This window comes from Antechinus flavipes, chromosome 4 (genome assembly GCF_016432865.1).
Source record: "Antechinus flavipes isolate AdamAnt ecotype Samford, QLD, Australia chromosome 4, AdamAnt_v2, whole genome shotgun sequence".
Taxonomy (NCBI): Eukaryota; Metazoa; Chordata; class Mammalia; order Dasyuromorphia; family Dasyuridae; genus Antechinus; species Antechinus flavipes.
The window spans coordinates 185,027,062-185,046,996 of NC_067401.1; the positions used below are offsets into that span (position 1 = coordinate 185,027,062).

The 19,935-nt window shown below is 38.7% G+C and overlaps 1 protein-coding gene across 1 annotated transcript in view; it reads right to left on the bottom strand.

The window, feature by feature from the left end:
• Positions 1 to 60: 60 nt before the first annotated feature.
• Positions 61 to 19,935, bottom strand: part of DNAH2 (dynein axonemal heavy chain 2) — a 107,652-nt gene continuing 87,777 nt past the window's right edge. Inside the window, exons 62-86 of the mRNA XM_051995791.1 lie at positions 19,632 to 19,801; positions 19,348 to 19,464; positions 16,741 to 16,905; positions 15,459 to 15,584; positions 15,151 to 15,299; positions 14,992 to 15,058; positions 14,535 to 14,685; positions 14,153 to 14,301; positions 13,860 to 13,993; positions 13,363 to 13,507; positions 12,891 to 13,090; positions 12,038 to 12,164; positions 10,991 to 11,177; positions 10,701 to 10,849; positions 10,413 to 10,596; positions 9,965 to 10,155; positions 3,396 to 3,587; positions 3,048 to 3,232; positions 2,102 to 2,330; positions 1,841 to 1,992; positions 1,483 to 1,597; positions 1,184 to 1,360; positions 931 to 1,005; positions 620 to 770; positions 61 to 448 (exon numbers count right to left, since the gene is read on the bottom strand). Coding sequence (XP_051851751.1) covers positions 294 to 448; positions 620 to 770; positions 931 to 1,005; positions 1,184 to 1,360; positions 1,483 to 1,597; positions 1,841 to 1,992; positions 2,102 to 2,330; positions 3,048 to 3,232; positions 3,396 to 3,587; positions 9,965 to 10,155; positions 10,413 to 10,596; positions 10,701 to 10,849; positions 10,991 to 11,177; positions 12,038 to 12,164; positions 12,891 to 13,090; positions 13,363 to 13,507; positions 13,860 to 13,993; positions 14,153 to 14,301; positions 14,535 to 14,685; positions 14,992 to 15,058; positions 15,151 to 15,299; positions 15,459 to 15,584; positions 16,741 to 16,905; positions 19,348 to 19,464; positions 19,632 to 19,801 — 3,842 coding nt within the window. The 3' untranslated portion in view covers positions 61 to 293. The remainder of the gene's footprint in view (positions 449 to 619; positions 771 to 930; positions 1,006 to 1,183; positions 1,361 to 1,482; positions 1,598 to 1,840; positions 1,993 to 2,101; positions 2,331 to 3,047; positions 3,233 to 3,395; positions 3,588 to 9,964; positions 10,156 to 10,412; positions 10,597 to 10,700; positions 10,850 to 10,990; positions 11,178 to 12,037; positions 12,165 to 12,890; positions 13,091 to 13,362; positions 13,508 to 13,859; positions 13,994 to 14,152; positions 14,302 to 14,534; positions 14,686 to 14,991; positions 15,059 to 15,150; positions 15,300 to 15,458; positions 15,585 to 16,740; positions 16,906 to 19,347; positions 19,465 to 19,631; positions 19,802 to 19,935) is intronic.

The window sequence follows — 19,935 nt, forward strand, 5'->3', positions numbered from 1 at the left end:
GTATATTAATACCTCTTCTTTTCCCCATGACATTCATTCCATTATTGAAAAACCCAGAAACAAATGTAAAACATGTTTATTGGATGAAGAGATGATTTTAAGCTCCTTCTCTCTTCATAAATAAACTTTATGCTCCAGAGTTTTTCTAGAGCAAGGGAACCAAGGGAATGTGGCTCCTCCGCTCTATGCTCGGCTTCAGGCCTTTCCTTTCCAGATTCAGAAGCTAAGCCTCATAAAACCAAATTCCTCTCCTCCGGGTTCCAAGGATGAGTAAGTACTGCCATAGTTTCTCCTTAGTTATCTAAGCTCATCAGCAGGGCAGTTCCTCTCTTGACCCAGTGGTCTGATGGCATGCTTCCAGCTCGAAGGTCAATGCCAATTACAAAGGAGGCTCGGTCAGCACAGCCTGCTCGGTTGGGATAGTAATAGCAGGGACAGGAATACATGCCTAAAGGATAAAAAGAAAAGACTAAAATACCTAGGTACCTGTGTTGGGGGCACCGTTGAGCCAGCTTGAGGAGAACTGATGGTAAGGACAAGACCATTGCAGGAAATGTTGGTCAGGATGGTTGGCAGGGAGATTTGGTGCAAGTTTAGGTTAGAGAGCTTGCATGCATACCCTTGGCACTCTTTTTTCGGCTCTCAGTAGGTTTGAAGTGAATGGTAGGGATAGGGCAGACAAGTTGCATGGGTTCTGCCTCTGCTAAGCAAGAATTCTTCTTATCCCAACCTGCACCCTCCAAGAAAAGGCCACGAACCCAAACACCATCCTAGATAGAAATCAAAGGAACTCCAGTAGTAAAAAAATACTCAACCTCACTTGCCCAGCTCCTCCCAATTCCTTAGATAAGGGATTTCTTCTTTCCCACCCTATTTAGTTCTAATTCCAATTCCCTTTCCCCTTCAAGCCCAAGCATATCTGATCCCTACCTTGGGTGGATACACTAAGTTGCTGTCATCCACAGTGGAAACAATGAACTCCCAAGAGAGGCTGTCAATGGAGACCTGGAGAAGAGTTAAAAGAGAGGTGGCCTCATGATCTATTTTCAGTAGCTGAATTAATTCATTCTCAACTCTCCCCCACCCCCATGATCCTCTCTCTTCCCCACAATCCCCATCCCACACTAACAATCCCTTCTGGTGGTGGGGAGCCTGTGTCCCTGCCCTTTCTAAGGGACCTCACATTATTTTGACGGGCAGAAGCTTGCAGCACAGCAGTCAGGAAGCCTGTGGGAAAGGTAAACCCAGACAACCAGAAAAGCACAGGAGGTCGGGCTCTGCTAGCCCACGTTGCAAACTGTTCTACTCGAAGAGCAAGGTCCCGAGTCCAAGATGCTAGAGGCTTTTGAGAAGGATAGGCCTGAGGAAGGAGGTAGGTAGATTAAACCTAGGCAGTCAGTTCCAATCCAACTCTATTCCTCAACTAAAATTGAGTATAGAGTTCCTGATCGAAAACTTAAGATTAGTAGATGGAATCTTCACCTTCTCCCAGAGGTGGGGGACACGTGCATCAAAAATGCTGTTGAAAATCTCCTCCAGGCTGGTGGACATGACAACAAGACCATGAATACCCTTTTCCAGCTCTATCAGTGAGAACCTAGGGAGAAGTGTTGTTAGTTGGGAGATCTTAACCGGAAATACGGGAACTTAAAAAAAAATGTTGATAACTATCTCAATATAGTTTCCTTTGTAATTCCATGTATTTTATTTGATGCATTTCAAAAACCTTCCGAAAATGCATTCATAGGCTTTACATATACAACACAAAAAATAATCTGTCTTTTTTTTTTTTTTTTTTTTTTTTTTACCCCAAGGGGGTAAGAGATTTCCCCCTTCTTACAAAATGGTTTCCATTAGCTTGTTGTATCTCTGGATCTCTTGCAGCAGGACCACATTAAGTGGGGAAGGGTCTGGTGCCAGAAGAGTTCGTGTCCCTTCATAGTCAATTGTTTCAGGTATCTTCTGTTTCACATCAGCTGCCAGCTCAAGGACCTGAGGAGACAGAGTTCAAGAGATTTTTCTAATACAAAGTTTTGTTTTTTAAAATGTTCTCAACCACATATATATCAATATATCACATCTGTAAAATCTGTATCTTCACCTTGTCTTCCCGGCTCTGGGCCCCAGTTCCAATGGGTGTGATTTGGGGCTGCAGGGAGAGCAGGGTCTCAAAGAGAGTACGTGCTTCAGTGATCTGAGATGCTACATCTGCATTGGGGTGCTGGCCAAAGGCCTCAGGAGGGTCCATGCCAGGAAGCATGCTGATATACTCTTTATAAGAAGCCAGATTCCCATCCTTGGGGATGCAATAAGTGTCCAGTACAGAAAGCCTGGAAAAGGTGGGAACAGCACAAGGGTTACAACTCCATTTTTAGGCATATGAAACTCCACTAAGCTTCAACCCTTTTTGATTTCATTCTCCATTTCTTTTTTGTTGTTCTTTGTGACCCCATTTGAGATTTTTTTGGCAGAGATACTGGAATGGTTTGCTATTTCCTTCTCTAATTCATTTTTAAAATGAAGAAATTGAAACAAATGGGGTTAAGGGATTTCCCCAGGGTCACATAACTATTAAGTGGCTGAAACCAGATTTGAATTCAGAAAAGTGTTTTCTGACTCAAGCCCTGATACTCCATCCAACTAGCTGCCCCAATTTATATAGCTGCATCCTACTTACATTCCTATCACTTATTGTCCATACAATCAGACATTTAGAATTATAAAAGTTTAAGAACTAGAAGGCATCCTAGAGTCACCTACCCCAACCTCCTTATTTTATAGAGGATGAAATCAGGGTCTAAGAAGCAGCATGATTTGAAAGTCTGCACAGGTGATATGAATATGAACCTCCTTTGACTCCAAAACCAATATTCTTTTCCCTTTCTCAGGTGAATACCAAATTCTGCTCCTAATGTTCCATCTTGTCTTCTGATCTCTTTAGCCAGATGGTCCTGTTCAAAACTTCATAGCTTATCTTCATCACTGGCCCTGCATCAATATCACTCTACTCCCAATCTCTGTTCCCACTGCCACAATCAAACCCTCACCTGAAAAAGGGAGTATTTAAACTCTGTTCACAGAAATAATCATTGATGTAGGTAATGAGAAGGCGCCGATCCCAGTCATCAGTGACATGTCCTCCATAATTGACACCAGCAATTAGGTACTTCAGGGCATCCCATGGTGTCTCCTCATACTCATCAAGGTATAGGCTCAAAAGGTTTTCAGATACCTGTTAGGTTGAAGCCACATCTCAACCCAGAGTTATAGTAACAGAAAGGGATTTTATTATGGGGTCTTTGGCAACCAAAATTCTGTTACAGGAGGGAAGGTGGGAGGGGGGTCTAGATGAGGATAAAGGGTAGGGGACAAGCAGGAAGTGGTTTGGCTCTAACCTCAAAATCAGAGTCATTGAAGCCATAAATGATGTTCCAGCCTAGTTGTAAAAACTTTTTACGTTCAAGCAGGACCGAGTGGAAGAAGCAAAGTGCAAAAAGTAGCTTCTTATATTTGTTTGGCTTGCTGCATCGGGAAAACTGTGTTTCTGTCAACAAATGGTACAGCCGCTTCATGTTGGCTTTCAAACCCTGAAAGGAAGCAAGGTCTAAATTTGGGGTCAGAATATAGGGAGTCCCAGAGTGAAGGGGAGGGCAGTTTTGAGCACCAATTGATGTCTTGGCTCGGTGCATCTTTTATATTTTCATCAGGCATCATACTTTACTGCCCCTTCTCAGCCCCACATTCATTCAATAAGTACATGCTTAGTACTGCTATGCCATTGTACTAGGTACTGAGGGAGGAACCCACTCAATAAGAGGTGGTCTTTGACCTCAAAGTATTTACAATCTCCTGGGAGGAAAAAAGACATGTACACAAATAATAATAAAATAACACTTTAGAATATGATATAGATATCTACAAACTACTATGAGGCTTTTGCTTTGAACTTATTTATAGCTTAGTTCATACACCTGGTTCCATTTTCCTTGAACTTGATTTTAAGAGGAAGATTAAATACATACAAAAAGGTTAGAGAAGCATTCTAATAAGTCAGAGGTCAGGAATAGAACACACTTTGTTGTACATACTTGAGGTCCCTCTGAGGAACCATGTATATTGTGGAACCACCTTCATATATAAAGACTTACAAGGTATTAGGCCTAGTAGAGCAAAGAGGCTGACCTAAATGAAGATTAAAAATATATAAGTAGTAGTGATGAGGAACATCTTTTTGAGATGGGGAGAGGAATGACAGTGATCTTAAAGGGAAGAGTCTGATTGTCAAGGATGCAGAGGGCAGAAATCTTCTGAAGTTCTTCATAAAATTGTATTTTTAGCCATTCCTTTGAGTTCAATCAAATATTTATTAAATGTCAACTCATGTGTTAGTCACTGTGCTAAGTGCCAAGGATTGTTGTTCAATCATTTCAGTTGTATCCAACTCTTCTTAATCCCACGTGGGGTTTTCTTGGCAAAAATATTAGAATGATTTGTCATTCTACAGATGAGGAAACTGAGGTAAACAGGGTTAAGTGATTTGCCCAAGATCACACAATTAGTAAGTATCTGAGGCTAGATTTAAATTCAGAATATGAGTTTTCTTCTAACTTCAGCACTCCATCCACTTCACCAAAAAGCCCAAATGCTCAGGATACAAATTTCCTAATTTAAAGCAGTTTATATTCCATCATTTTATGTTATCTAGAATTATATTGCAGAACATTAATTCCAGTAGCTTCCAAAATTTAACAAATCCAACAAAAGAAAAAAATTTGAGACTTTTACCAAAATGTTTGAAAAACTAAGATTTTAAAAACAGATTTTTGAATAGCAGACATTTTTAAATAGACTTTCATAATATACAAAAAATGGTTCAGCTACAACTGAATTAATCCAGAAATATTTAAAACCTCTTTTACAGATTAAATTAGATTGTAGAGAGCTCCCTCTACAAATACAGATTGGCAACTCTTCTCTAATTTAGTCTGAAAGATGCCTGAGGGCCTAAAAAGTTAATATATAAATTGACACTGGAACTCTTGCAGGCAAGGGAAGAGTGGCAGTTTTACAAGATGGCAGAGTTTAACATCACTACCATTAGTTTTTTCTTAGCTTTCAGTATCTTCTGATGTATGGCAGCTTATTTGTACCCAGTTAAGTGGATTTACAGAATATATTATCTATTTTTAACCAAGCTAACACAACACATTCATACCCAGACTGCACTCTATACACATCTATAAAAATGGTTTCAAAAGAATGTAAAGAACTTGCCAATTGAAGATAATACTAATAATGAAAGCAAAAATGATTCAAAAAGATTATTTGAAATATAGATTTATGTCCACATCATTAATGCTGAATCTTATTCTAAATATAAAAAAAAGATTTTTGCCATGAGTAAAGTTAAATTAAAGTTAGTTAGGTAAAGCCAATATGGTTAGTGAATCATTTTAAAATTAAGCAATAAATAAAAACCTCCATAATATTTTTTATAAGTTGTGTTATAGGATTCTCAATCCAGTACTTTACAAAATTTCACTGATCAATGATAAATGTTTAGAAATTTCTTGAGGTTTCTTACTTAAAAGCAACCCTCCTCCTCCTTTCCCCCCCCCAAAAAAGCCACAAATTATTGAATTAACACTTATCTTCCTCCTTTGGTAAGAGAGCCGAAATAATACATGGAAAACAGTATGACAACAAACTAAATTGAATTTTTTTTTTTTTTTATCATTCAAGACTGTTGACAGAAGGAAAAACCAGCATTGCTGAAACTGTTGAAATAAACATTAGAACGGATTATCTCATGTGGGATGATTTCTTAATGCAGTTGGATAAGAGGACAGGTATTTCTAACACTTTTCAAACTATAGCGTTTGCTAGAATCTGTTTTAATAATGCAATATTAGGGTGTTTTTTTATTTCGTGAGCTACTAAAGGAAGTAATAATGCACCATTCTTAACAGTAATTGACTTTTTTAAAAAATGAAAAAAACTTAATGGAAAAACTGATGATAATACAGACTGATGATGCAGCTACTATAGAATAAAAGGATTCTCAAGCAAGACCCATAGAGCACCACATGTGAAATTCATTTACTGCATCATTTGTAGCCAAGCCATTGGAACAAAGGAGCTGGAGTCAGAGATGGAAAAAGTGTAACAGGATAGCATTGATATGGTTAAGTTATAAAAACAAGACTTTTAAATGGCAGAGTATTTATAATAGTTGGTAATAAGACAAGGAATAACCATGAAAATTTTTGTGCCACACAGAGATTTTTGAGCTGGTTAGATTATGGCAAAGTAATAGAAATGCTGACCTTTAAAGATGTTTTGCATTTTTCTTTTACAAAGGTTTTTACAGCATTTTTTGTCAAAGCCTGAGCCGTTATTTCGGTAACTGGGATCTTTGGTTTTATCAAACATGCTACTGCCTTAATTTGTTTTTGTATGCTATGTACTTAATGTGTTCCATTGATCAACCTCTCTTCTTTTTAACAAAAAACAAATTGGTGACTATTGCTTAGTTTAAAATCTGGTACTGACAGACCACCTCTATCTTTCCAGCTTTTAAAAAAATTATCATCCTTGAGATTCTTGATCACTTGTTCCTCCTTTGTTATTTTTCTAACTATATGCAATTAATTAGTAACTTAGGTAGTATAATTTTTATTATACTGACATATCTACAAGCAATGATTATTTTTCTAATTATTTAAGTCTGTAGATAATCATACTAATATTTTGTTATAACTGATTTATTCATATTTTATTTAAAATTTCTGAATCAATGTTGTTTGCACATACTGATTTACAGTTTTCTTTATCTCCTTTTTCTCCCCTGGCTTAGGTATAAAGACACTATTTGTTTCTTAGAAATATCCTGTTATTGCAAAGAATGATATTGGAATTAATCTTTTAATGTTTGATAGAATTCATTTATAAATCCATCTGATCCTGGTTATTCCCCCCTTTGGAAACCCACTTTGCCTTATTCAATTTCTTTTTCTGATAATTAGGTTATTTGAATAGTCTATTTCTTCTTTTGTTAGTCTAGATATTTTATACTTTTGTAATTATTCATCTAGTTATTCTAAGTTATAAGTTTTGTTAGCACATAAATGGGCAAAAGTTTCTGAAAATTTCCTTATTCAATTATTTTGAATTCTATTTTTCATTTTTATATACTTTGATTTTCTTTTTTAAATCAGATTAGCTAATTATACATTTTATTAGTTTCTTTAAAAAATAGCTTCTAGTGTTATTTATCAGTATAATAGTCTTTTGCTTACAATTTTATTAATGTCTTCTTTAATTTCCATAACTTATACGTCATACCGAGGTAAAAATTATTCATTTGTTGCTATTTGAGTTCTTTTGAAGTAGCCAAATTCAAAGATTTGGCTTTTTTTTTTTTTTTTTGGTTGATGAAATTGTTTATAAATATTTTCCCTTCAGAATTTCTTTAGCTGAATCCCATAAATTTTGGTATGCTGCTTTATTACTGTCATTTTCTTTGATGAAATATCCCATTATTTCTATAATTTATTTTTTGACTGACTAGTTATTTAGAATTCTTAGTTTCTGATTATTTTTAAGTTCTTTAAAGGGCCTTCATTAAATCTGATTTTTAAATGATATGTTTAGTATTTTATATTTTGGTAAAGTCTCTGTACTTCAAAACATTATCACAGAGAAATAGGTAAACTCTTTTTTATTCCCATTCAGTAATCATTAGAAAGCAATTATTATTGCTAATTTTTCAAAAGTTCTATTCAGGTAATTTATTTTTTTGTTTATCTTTTGATTAGATTTTACATCTGAAAGAGATATGGTGAAATAATGCACTATTATAGTTTCATTATTTCCCCTTCAATAGATGCTATGCCATTTGATATTTGTATATTAAGTGTTGATATTGATTGGTTATTCCTATAACACAACTTATAAAAAATATTATGGAGGTTTTTATTTATTGCTTAATTTTAAAATGATTCACTAACCATATTGGCTTTACCTAACTAACTTTAATTTAATTTAACTTTACTCATGGCAAAAAGATATATTTAGAATAAGATTCAGCATTAATAATGTGGACATAAATCTATATTTCAAATAATCTTTTTGAATCATTTTTGCTTTCATTATTAGTATTATCTTCAATTGGCAAGTTCTTTGCATTCTTTTGAAACCATTTTAATTAATTGGTATTTATAATTATAATTAATTGGTTAATTAATTGATATTATTAATCAATAATAATTGATTATTAATTTATGCATAACCTCAGCACTTAGGACAATACCTGGAACACAGTACTATTGATGTTTATTGAATTAAATGATGTAGGTTAAATGATGTAGGTCCCTGCTTATCTTTTTATCATGTCTGTGTTTATTTTAATTTTATCTGAAATTATGATTTCTGCCCCTCTCTAGACCACACATCCTAAAAGTTTAGCAACAAAGAGGAGAAAAATCCCACCGTGATAGCCAAAAGGGATAGTAGATTTGCTGAAGACCATGTTTTAAAGTATAAAGGGGAGCTGACTTTTGGAGACCCAGTTCTTGGAGCTTGTACACATTTGCCCTGCCTGGGTTTTACAGGGAATGCACTATATTTCCATGTCTTATTTCAATCCAATATTTAAGAGACTTGATGAATCTTCCTCTGGCCAAAAGTGACTGAGGGGCTGGTATGGGGTGATGAGTTTTTTAATTGGTTTGGAGACATAAGAATTGTATGTGGAGCCAGAACTGAGCTATAATATAAAAGGACTAATTTGCTCCTTCCTTGGCTACTTTTTGGAGCAGCTTTCTAGGCAACAGTTCTTGTGCCTTATCTCCTCACCCAGATATCATATGTTACGGAAAACATGGCCCCTGTTTCTACTGTGTTTATTTTTTTGATGATCTTAGATGAATCAGTACCTGGACTCAGAATGAACCATGTTACTATCTCATGAGCGTGGAAAGGCCAAAAGAGACATCTGGAATTCTCTTAATAATCAGAGTGAGTAAAAGCAGGAGTTGAGTTTATTGAGAAGCCAGGGCTGAGGAATGATCCATTTGATCCAGTTCAGCCTTGTATTAACCCAGCTACTGACTATCAAATCCTGTAAGAAGGTAGCTAGCCCAGTTGAACCAGACACGTTTTGACCTGCTATACTACACCTAGAAGTGAATTTGATAGGAACTACAAAAAGAAAAAAAAGGACTGTCAAAGCCAGGAGATACCCCTCGTCGACATGTGTTACCTACATGGGTGCTCCAGTATCTTTGTACTTCAAATGTAAGTCTACTCTACCCAGAGTAAGTGATATAGAAGGGAGAGAGTATCCCCCAGTTTGAGGAGAGAAGATTTGTTTGTCATATTCTGTCCTTGTTTTACCTACTTAATAAAAATTCTTTTGTAAAAGCTATTTAATATCAACTGATTAACTTCCATGGCAGAGGGGAAGTATGCCACATGAGGAATCATGGGCAACCCAAAAAACCCTCGGGGTTACCCATTTAACTCTTTAAGTTTTCCTCTAGGGACCCAATCTATCTAAGACAGCAGAAGAATGAGCCCAGAGAAGTATTAATAAATCAAAAGGGATTAAAACATTGACAATGCTCAAGATAAATGGGAATCTATTTGGGAATCATAATCCCTTGGGAGATGGGGAAAAGATTGGGTCAAGAGATGTAGAGAGCATTGGACTGTCTAGCTTTGTCTATGTATCACCAGAGCTTAGTTAGCATATAGTAAGTACTTAATAAATGCTTTCCATTCATTCATTCCTACTACCTAAAAATCAGAAAAAAAAAAAAAAAACTATGCCTATTCCTCTAGGAAGGAAAGAATATCAGTAATCATGCAAGTACTGATCAATTACCTTCCTTTCCCACCTCTACCCCGCCCCCCAAACAATTGCTCCCACTCTCCTGCCTCCTCCAATACACACAAAACATACTTTAGGCGGCTCAGTAGTCATCTTGATGCTGACTTGCAGGATGGAGATGGGAAAGTCAGGATGGGGGCTGGAACTGAGCCACAAGCGAAAAGCTGAGTGTGGCTCCTCCACCTGCAGTTGCTCCACAAGCTTATCCAGTTGTGGCATCCAAGAAAGTGACAGGTGGCAATTGGCCAGGAATACCCAGTGCCCTGCAGAACCAGATGCCAGGTTCAAATCTCTCTTTCAGTGGATCTTCCTATTTTTATACTTCCCACTTAGTAGAGTTAAAATACTTGGACGATAGCCAAGATTCAGTCTAGGAGGGAAGGGTCTAAGGTTGCTAATGATATGAATGATATGGGACATGACAGAGGTAAGGACTGGGTCTGGTTCAAAAACTCTGAGATGGAAAAGGGGAGAGGAGAGCTTTGTTTGGCAACTAGAGAATAATGGAATTATCACTGACCTTGTTGTACACCATCACGGATGAGTCGAGCAGCAATGGGAGCTTGGCCCTGACCCAGAGACAAGGCGTGGAAACGCTGGCCCATGCCTATCTGCTCTGCCAGTTGTAGCAGAGCACTAGTAGGATCTACTCCAGGGGACAGGATAAAGATGAGTGGTGTACGTGGTGTTGAATCTTCCATTACCTACCCAGAATGCAGAGTAGAACTTCAAGTAATGGTTAAGCTAAAGAGGGAGTGCAGAGCATTATCTGGTCCAGAATGGGGGAAAAGAAATTGGAACCACTGACCGATTTCATATTTAACACAGGAGGCTCAATGAATCGAGAACCTAGGTTGGAGACGATGAAAGATGTGACACAGAAAGCCACTCGGTCTTGGCGAAGGGATCGAACAATTAGCATCCGCTGCATCTCATTGCAGGCATTTTCCCACTCACCTAGGAGTTGAAGCAGAACAGTGCAGAGGTTAGGAAGATGAGCATAAATGTTTATATAGCTAATACAGGGCTAGATACACAAATAAGGATATGTGAAAAGAAAAGGTGAGCAAGGAGACTAAAGGACCATGGTTCTTATACCAGGAAGCATCGCCTTCTCGGGTGCTGAGTGGGTGTACCACAGATTCCAGTCACGAGGATATTGTTCAAAGGAATTCATAAGTCCATGAAAGTTAGCCAGTTTGTCCAATTCTGTAATGTTGTCCCAGTTGGCATCAGCCAACCAGCTGGTACAAGGATTGTCCATCTGATCTTCCCTATCCAAGACCTGAGAGGAAGATTGAAAAGAACAACTGTGGAGGGATGGTTAACAGTAAGTCAAAAAGTAATTTCTCAGGGCTGAGATAAAGGATCCAGCATTCTGTTGAGACAATTTCCCCTAGAACACTGGAGGAGTTAACAATAAATTTAATTGAGGAATATGAGGTTCTAGAACCCTCTAGTGGTACATGGAGACAGCACAGTTCAAATTAAGTAGCAGAAGGCCAAGCACCCTCTGGTGGTCACCCAAGGATAGTTCTTGCTTTCTCCTGAGCACCTTGGTCAAGGCTGTACATCCCTTAGTAGGGCAGCCACTGTTAGTTTTGTATTTGTAGCCTGCTTAATTAAATGAAGTGAATCAATACTTCACAGAAGTGTTTGTGCTGGCTTTATAATCCTGGGCATGCTCAACCAGGATTACAGAATTATAAAACTGTGACTTGTAGACACAACACTGATCTTTGAGAGTCTACTTGTCATCAGTTGCGTATACCAATGAGGTCACAAGTCTAGTCCAAATCCTGACCTACCCCAGGCCCGCTTCAAAAAAAACCCCAACAAACAGTTGGGTTACAGTTAAATAATGGGTGAAAGTAAACAGAAGACATAAATAAGTGAACAAAACGTATGCCAATTTTCCAATGATAAAAAGAGGGTACAAGAGTTCCTGCTACAGCACTTACTGGCTTTCATGAATCTTGTGCCAGGTGTCCACTCTTGCTCACCAAAACAAGGCCCACAAATCCTCTGAACATTTCCTCCCTACCAAGCCTCTAAAGCTCTGGCCCTGTCTTTCTAACTATACCTCCTAGCGTAGACACCCTATACTGATTCTACACTCTGTGTATATATGTCTGTCACACTCACCACACCTCCTCGTAGAAAAAAATTGTACTCATCCATGTTGAGTTTCCCAGAAGTCTCTAGGATTTTGGCACACATTTGAAAGCTGAAGAGCAACTTGTGGCGCTCAAAGAGTGTCCTAGAGGTGTATCTGTGGAGAACCAGGAAGGAGAATTTGAAGCTGAAGGTGGGGAGGAAAAGACTAAAAATCAGAATAGGTGATTAAGTGGAAGTTCAATACCTGTCCAAATAAAATCTCAAAATTCCTAAGGTGGGACAGTATCTTTAAAACATTTAATAGAGCCCCTTTATTTCACAGATGAACCTTTCACAGAGAACATTTGCCCAAGGTCATTCCACCAGCTAATGAAAGTATTGCGACTTAGAATTCAGTTTCTCTAACTTCCCATTTGGAGTTTTTTGCTTGTTTGCTTGCTTTTTAAAAGTATATACATTTTTTATTATAGCTTTTTACATACAAAACATATGTATAGGTAATTTTTCGACAATGACCCTTGCAAAAACTTCTGTTTCAATTTTTCCCTTCCTTCTCTCCATCCCCTCTCCTAGAAGACTGGTAGTTCCATACATGTTAAATATGTTAAAGTATATGTTAAATACAATATATGTATACATGTTTATACAGTTATCTTACTGCACAAGAAAGATCAGATTTAGAAGAAGGTAAAAGTAATCTGAAAAGAAAAAACAAAAATGCATTGCTTGGGTTTTTTTGCAAGACAATTGTGATTAAGTGACTTGTCCAGGGTCACACAGCTATTAAGTGTTAAGCATCCAGAGCCAGTTCTCTATCCACTATACCATCTAGCTGCCCCCCTCACTCCTAATCAAGGAACTAAGTAGAGATCTAGCAGACCTGTAGACAGCATAGGTGTGGTATTCATTAAGATAGTCAATGCGGTCCTCAAGTTTGTTGGTTCGGTGGCTCTTGTCAATGCTGAGGATGAAGAGGCTGATGTAGGCGTCCAAAGAGAACTGGTACATTGGGTCAATTCGACCCATATCATTGAGTACAAAAAATAGTACTGAAGCACGCTGGGCACAGGGACGATATGCCTATAGGAGAAGCATCAGGGTTACATAGAGAGAGGCAAAGAGATGGAGATGAGGGAGGGGAAGTGCTGAAGGCAAACATCCTAATAATCAGTGGTTGAGCTAGGGAGCTCAAGAATCGTAGAGTATTAAAGCTAGAAAACAGCTTCATTCCAAACCTCACATTTTGTAGATGAGAAAATGAGTCAGAGAAGTGAGTTGCTCAAGATCAGACAAATAGTTACAAAGCCTGGACTAGAGTTTTGGCCTCCTGCCTTTTTGGGTATTTTGCACACCTCACGGGCTAAGTCAATATTGATCTCTGTAGTCTCACTGGTCTCCAGCTGCTCAGTCACTTCAATGGCTGTCACCTTGGAAGTCTGTAGGGTGTTGACCAGCTGTACATCATCTAACAGAGATCCTGTGGCTTCATTCAGCAGTCTGCAGAGGAGACCAAAGAATACATGACAGAAGGGGAAAAAGGGGCCTGATGACAAAGCTGGGCAGTGAGGTCCCTTGAGCCCTATTCATTTCCCTCTGCCACAGACTTCCAGCAGCTTCCAGAAGGATCAGCTTTCCTGCCAGCAGATAGATAGCTCCAAACCCTAAGCTACCTTTGTAGGAATCTCCAATCAGGGACTGAGGAGAGGAAGATAAGTGGAAGAATGGGAAAGGAGACTGAAATGTTCAGCCATTTTTTAAGGTAGCTGGTTTATCCATCCCCAGAAGGTTGAACATAAGATGGATAGATATAAGAGTGTCTCTTGCATCAGGATGGTTTTAGGAGTCTCACCTGAGAATCTCATCCTCCAGTTCTTTGATTTTCCTCTTGCCAGCAGCAATATTGATAACCAATGAATCTTTCTGTTCCTCAAGCTCAGGTCGTTCCTTCCTCACCACAATGCCCAGTAGCTGGGCTTCAAGGCCCTGGGAGCACATAGATTTAGGACAGGTATACTACTTGAACATTCCTTCACAGATTCTCTCCATTTCATTTTTCATCTCTCCTCAATCTCTAAGGGTACACCTCCCAGTCTCCTCTTCCCCTCAATCAAGGAATTGCCTTCTTCTAGACCCAAGCCTTACCTGTTCCTTGACAGCAAAATTGACAATGGTAGTTTTGGCTGAGGTCTCTGGACTGTAGTGAGGGTTGGACAGTTTAGTGGTAATATAGAAGCGAAAATCAGGATTGTAGTCCACCTCTTTTTCTCCCAGACGCATCAGCAGCCTGCCCCCTGAATCCATAGCAAGATTAACCCTGAGCTCCAGCTTCCCCTGGAAGTGACAGACCCACTCCCTGATGGCCCACCAACGAAAAGAAGAGGATAGGAAACCTGTGAGGCTTCATAGTCAGGCCTAAATCCCAACCATGACTAACTGAAGAGATAAAAGAAGAAAATAAGGAAATAAGCTTCCTCTCCCCTCTTGATTCCAACCCTACCACTCTAGCCCTTAATCTGGGCCTAACCAATTCGGGTGACAGACTTGTTGAGGACAGGAGACAGTGTGGGATCCAAGTATTCCTGAACATTCTGCAAGAGTACTGGATTCCCATGCTGGATGGACCCTTCTAGGATACGAAGGTAATCAGTCATTTGTAGATCAATGATCTTCAAGCCCTGAAAATAAGGTAGAGATGAGGGAACAGTGATCCATCACAAAAGACAGACTAAATTAGTATAGGGCTCCAGGAAAGGGAATAGAGCTTGGCCAAAAAGAAAATTTTAATTTAGAGCTGAGGTGTCAAGTTCTTGAACTAATTAAAATATAATTGGGAAATGTTTAACAAAATCACTAAAAATACAATAAAATATAGATAATGCTAATTTGTGATTTTTTTTTTAAATTTGAGTTTGACACCATTGATTTAGAGGACTTAAGTAATTGAGGTCAACCAGAAGTGAAAAGATGTGGGCAGTGCCTACCTGGCTGCCCTCCATATTCTTGATCCATTTCAGGGCCTGACCTTGGGGGTCAATCATCAATGCCCACCTGGAGAAGGAAGATAGACTCAATTTAGCCAAGTTGAAGCAAGTTCTGAAAGAGCTTCTGGACCTTCTCCTTACTTCACCAATTCCCCTTACCTGTTACCACGAGTGACAATAATGCCATTCTCAGTGGAAAAATTATCAGAGGGCAACCCTTGGATGTTCCAGTCTCGGACCTTGGTGGGGTTGGAAAGGAAGCTGTCGAAGGTAAATCCAGGTGAACAGGGGACTTGCAGCTCCCGGATCTGTGCAAGGGATATCCTGATAGCTCAATCACCAGATTCAAATCCATAGTTCCCCATATTCTTTTCTGTCTCCTTTTATATCCCCATCCTCATAGTTGAAACTCAAAGATTTCAATTAGTCATTTATTGAACCTTTATTTCTAAAAACATCCTGCTCACCTTTTTGACCCAGATTTGGGAAACAATCTCATCGCGGTAATTAGTCAAGAAAGGACCCATGTAGGACAGGAAAGCAGCTGCCAAGAGACAATCTCCTACAAGGTAGCCCAGGTCCTCCTCTAGGCCCTTTGGAAAACATGAGGAAGCATTAAAGGCATTAAAAAATTCTCCTCTGCAAACTGTCTAGATCAGAAAGACTCTCCTTAAAAGGCCTAACTCATTAATATATATTAATATATTGTTAATTATATTATGTTAACAATAATATATGTGTTTATTTATAGAAAATGTTGTGAACCATCTTTTTTCCCACTCCAAGTTGTCAAAAAGAACAAGAACGTTTTAATTATTTAGTATTTCTCTGTTTTCTCAAATCCTTCTCAAAGCCTTTATTCAATCACTCTATAACTATTCAACCACAATATACAAAACTTATCAACACTAGTTTAGAAATTTCCCTCCATATTTTTGTGGTTTATATTCTGAAAGTTCTGTCTCTCCTATTAAACTAAAAGCTAACTGAAGGCAAAGACAATGAGTTCTCCTTCCTTTTCAATTTTCTTAAAATACTTTGTTTGGCTCACTTGTCATATGATAGTGTGTATCATAGTCATTACTATAATTCTCCTGTGTTAGACTGTAAGCTACTTGAGGAGAGACATTATGTCTTATCTGAACTTTGTATCTCTCTCAGCACCAAGCTTTAGTATTCTATAATAGCACCCAGAAGATGCTTAATAAATGGGATTTTACTGCCTACTTCAACAAGCATTTAGTAAGAGCCTACTGTGTGCCAGGTGCTGAGTTAGGCACAATGAATATGAAAAGCAAAAACCTTACATTTTATTTTATAATTACATTTTTTGAGTATGCTTTATTCCCTCTAGTAGGTCAAGAATCATGTAATTTTTCAACTTTGTATCTCTACAATCAAATGCTTTGCAGAGAGTAGATATTTAATAAGATTTTAATGAATTGTTTGGGATGGAATGTCTTTTTTTCTACTCATATCAGCAGTCAGTCCAGAATATTCTGTACATGGAACATGTATTAGTACACCTTGATTAGTACATCCTTCCACAAACCTAAGGTAGTTTTTTAAACATAAGTGCTTTCATCCACAAGTCTCCCCCAACTGTTAACCCAAAGGAGATAAAGACTTTTTATACTCTCTCCTCATCGTAAGGATTCTTCTAAATTCAAAACTCTGGCTGCCATAGTAGGAATCCCTGTGGTCACTGCTGAAGGAATAGAAGGGAACATATCTACCCAACCACCTTACCTTTACATTTTCTTCCCATCGGGCTTTCTCGCCTGACAGCCCAGACACCAGCATCCCAGCCCGTTCCAGTTTCAATTCCATCTCCTCTGACTTCTTCCGAAGTTCTTCCTTTTGTGCCAGTTTTTCATCGTATTGTTTCTTTAGCATTTCCAGCTTTTCAGCCACCTGGGGGAGGCACAGAACAAAGGGATAGCAGATGTCTAAACATGAGCCATAATGATATGAAGCAAGATCCTTCAAGAGTCTTTTTTCTCCCTCCTTCTTCCCCTTCTCTACTTCCCTCCCTCAGTTTTGTGTGTATTTGGGGGGGAGGAGGAGAGTGAGAGGGTGGAGATTAACCTGACAGAGAAAAGTCTCTAGTGATCCAGTCACAGTCAACAGTCTTTTGAAATTCTATGGGAAACTGTATTGTGATTTGTACCCTTGAGGACAGTCAGGTCAATATAAACATATGGACCTACACTGTTTCGGACATTATACTAGGCAGTGAAACTACAAATTAACATACAAACATATCTTTTTCTTATATTCTATTTATATCATATTCTGAATATTTCATAATATACTGAATATAAAAAGAATAAATACAAAGTAGTTAAACAGAAGGGGAAAGGGACTAAGTATTTATGTAGTCCCTCTATATGCCAGACACTAGGCTAAGCCCTTGACAAATATCTCATTTGATCCTCCCAACTCTATGAGGTAGATGCCATTACTATGCCCATTTTATGTGCAAGGAAACTGAAGCCAAAAGAGATCAGGTGATTTGCCCAGGGTCACATTTTGAGATTGGATTGGTACTGAGATCTTCCTCCCTGTGGGCTCAGTGCTCTCTATCCATTATACCACTTAGCATTAGGAGTTGAAGTCACAAAGCTGAGAGACAGGAGGAATGGTCAAAAGTAACAGGAAAATTTAGGAAAGGAATAATTTTTTTGGGGGGGGAAGCAGGTAAGTTCTGTTTTAGACATTTTGAGTTTGAGATGTCTCCAGGACAACTAGTGACGTATACCTAAAGCTCAGGGTACAGACTGGGATTGGATACATAGATCTGTAATTCACCTTCATAGAGATGATAATTCAACTCATGGGAGCTGAAGAAGTTAGCAAGAATCTATGGAGAAGTGAAGAGGACCCAGGAAATGTGGCCTTAGTGGATATATACATTTAAAAGCATAATATGAATGATAAGCCAGCAAAGGAGAATGAGGAGTGTTGAGCTGAGTACAAAGAGAAACAAGAAATAAAATGACAAATGCAGTAGAGGTGCCAAAAAGGATAAAGACTGAGAAAAGGCCAACAGTTTTGTCCACTAAGAGATTGTTGGCAGATTGCTTGCTTTTTCAGAAAGGAGCTGAAGAGAGGGAAGGATAGAATTTGAAACTCAAAACTTTTTTTATAATGTTAAAAATTGTTTTAACATTAATTGGAGAAAAAATAAAATATTTTAAATATGAGGGGGAGGGAAGGAAGAAGAGAGAAGGAAGAGGAGAAGAAGAGAGGGAGGGAGAGAGGGAAGGAAGGAGAGAGATTGTAACTGGAGAAAGCAGCATCAGCACAGTGGTAAGATTGTGAAAATTTGCATAAGGTTGGTAGTCACAAGAGAGGAAGTGAAGGCAATCTCTATGACTTTGGTCAAGGAAAGAGATATTAGACAATGGGTGAATATGATGGAGTCTAGTAAAGATTTTTCAAGGATGGAAAAAACTGGCCATATTTAAATGCAACAGAAATTGGTAGATCAAAGGACTTCTTGGAGGAGGGAGAAGGTATGTGATGGAAGAAGAAATTTGCTAGCTAAGATAGCAAAGGATAGAGTCAAAGATCCATGTTACTGGCCATAAGAGATTGGGAAAAGGATAAGAAAAAGGGAGATGATGTCAAGGGATTTAGAGATAAATAAAAAGGGTAAAGAAGCTCATGATGAATGATCTCAATTTTTTCACCCTTTTCATTTCCACCCAAATGACCCAAATGAGGCCATCAGCAAACACATGATCAGAATGTCAGTGAAGATCATACTTCCAGTAGTCTAGACATCGAGGATAGTAAAGGATAGGAAGAAACCTTTGAGCTAGTGTGGTATCATCAAAATAACATTGGCTTTGAAGGCAGAAGTATTAAAGTGCACAAATAACCCTGTGACCTCTTGGCAATCACTTCATCTCTGGGTTTCAATTGGTTCACCCATAAAATGAGTTTTACTACATGAGGTCCTTGCCAGCGCCAGTCATTCCATGATCTACATTTGTTAGGAAGAGGGGAAGCCAAAGCATCTGACTGCCAGGATTGCTTAAGAGTCTCCTATTTTAGCATAAATAACTCCTAAGGGGATTCACAACTCTTATGTTCACATTTTGATATATAATTATCTATTGGATTACCCACTGGTAACTCCTGAATTAATCTCTGGAAACCCCATCAAAGGAGATCCCTTCTTGATTCTTTTTAGTATCCCAATGCTGTTGCCTGGGATAACCTAGATCAGGAATGGATCTGAACTACAGGTGTGGAAGAGGAGGCTGGGGAGCAAATGTGAATTAGGTGGGGAGAAACAGATTTGGTGGGGTAAGCTGAGTAGAGAGTTCTAGTGAAAGCCTGACGGACCTCCCGAAGCTTCTCCTGGGCTTCAGCTAGTGCTGCTTGCTTCTCCTGCAGTTGGGCCAGGGCAGCATTCATCCGGGCCCTCTTAGGCTCCACCACTCGGTAGAGGCGCCCATACAGCTGAGGGAAGCAATGAGATTGAGAAACATCCTTACTTACACATCCCTTGATTATTTGTCTTCTTCCCCTGTCTTTTCTCCCAGTTTTCCCTTCCCTCAATCCTTTCCATTACTTTCTTTTCCCAAGTCTCCCCCTTTTCCTCTCCTTTTCCCCAGCCTTGACTTTACCTCCATGGCGCGGACCCACATACAGAGAGATTTGGCAGCAAGAGCAACTCGGCCAATGATGTCAGGCTGAAAATCAGGCTGGGCGCAAAAAGCTCCAATCTTCTTCAGCACTTTATCTGAGATGTTGTCTTTGTCAAAGTTGATCAATGACTTGATGAAGTTCGGATCCCCTTTGGGATGGAGGAATTTTGGCCAGAGGATCTGGTCTAGTGCATTCTCCTCTCCCCCCACTCAGAGATTGGATATCTGCCCTGACCTTTGCCCTGAGATCAGTATCTGTCACTCTTAGGGCTCTTCTTCCTCT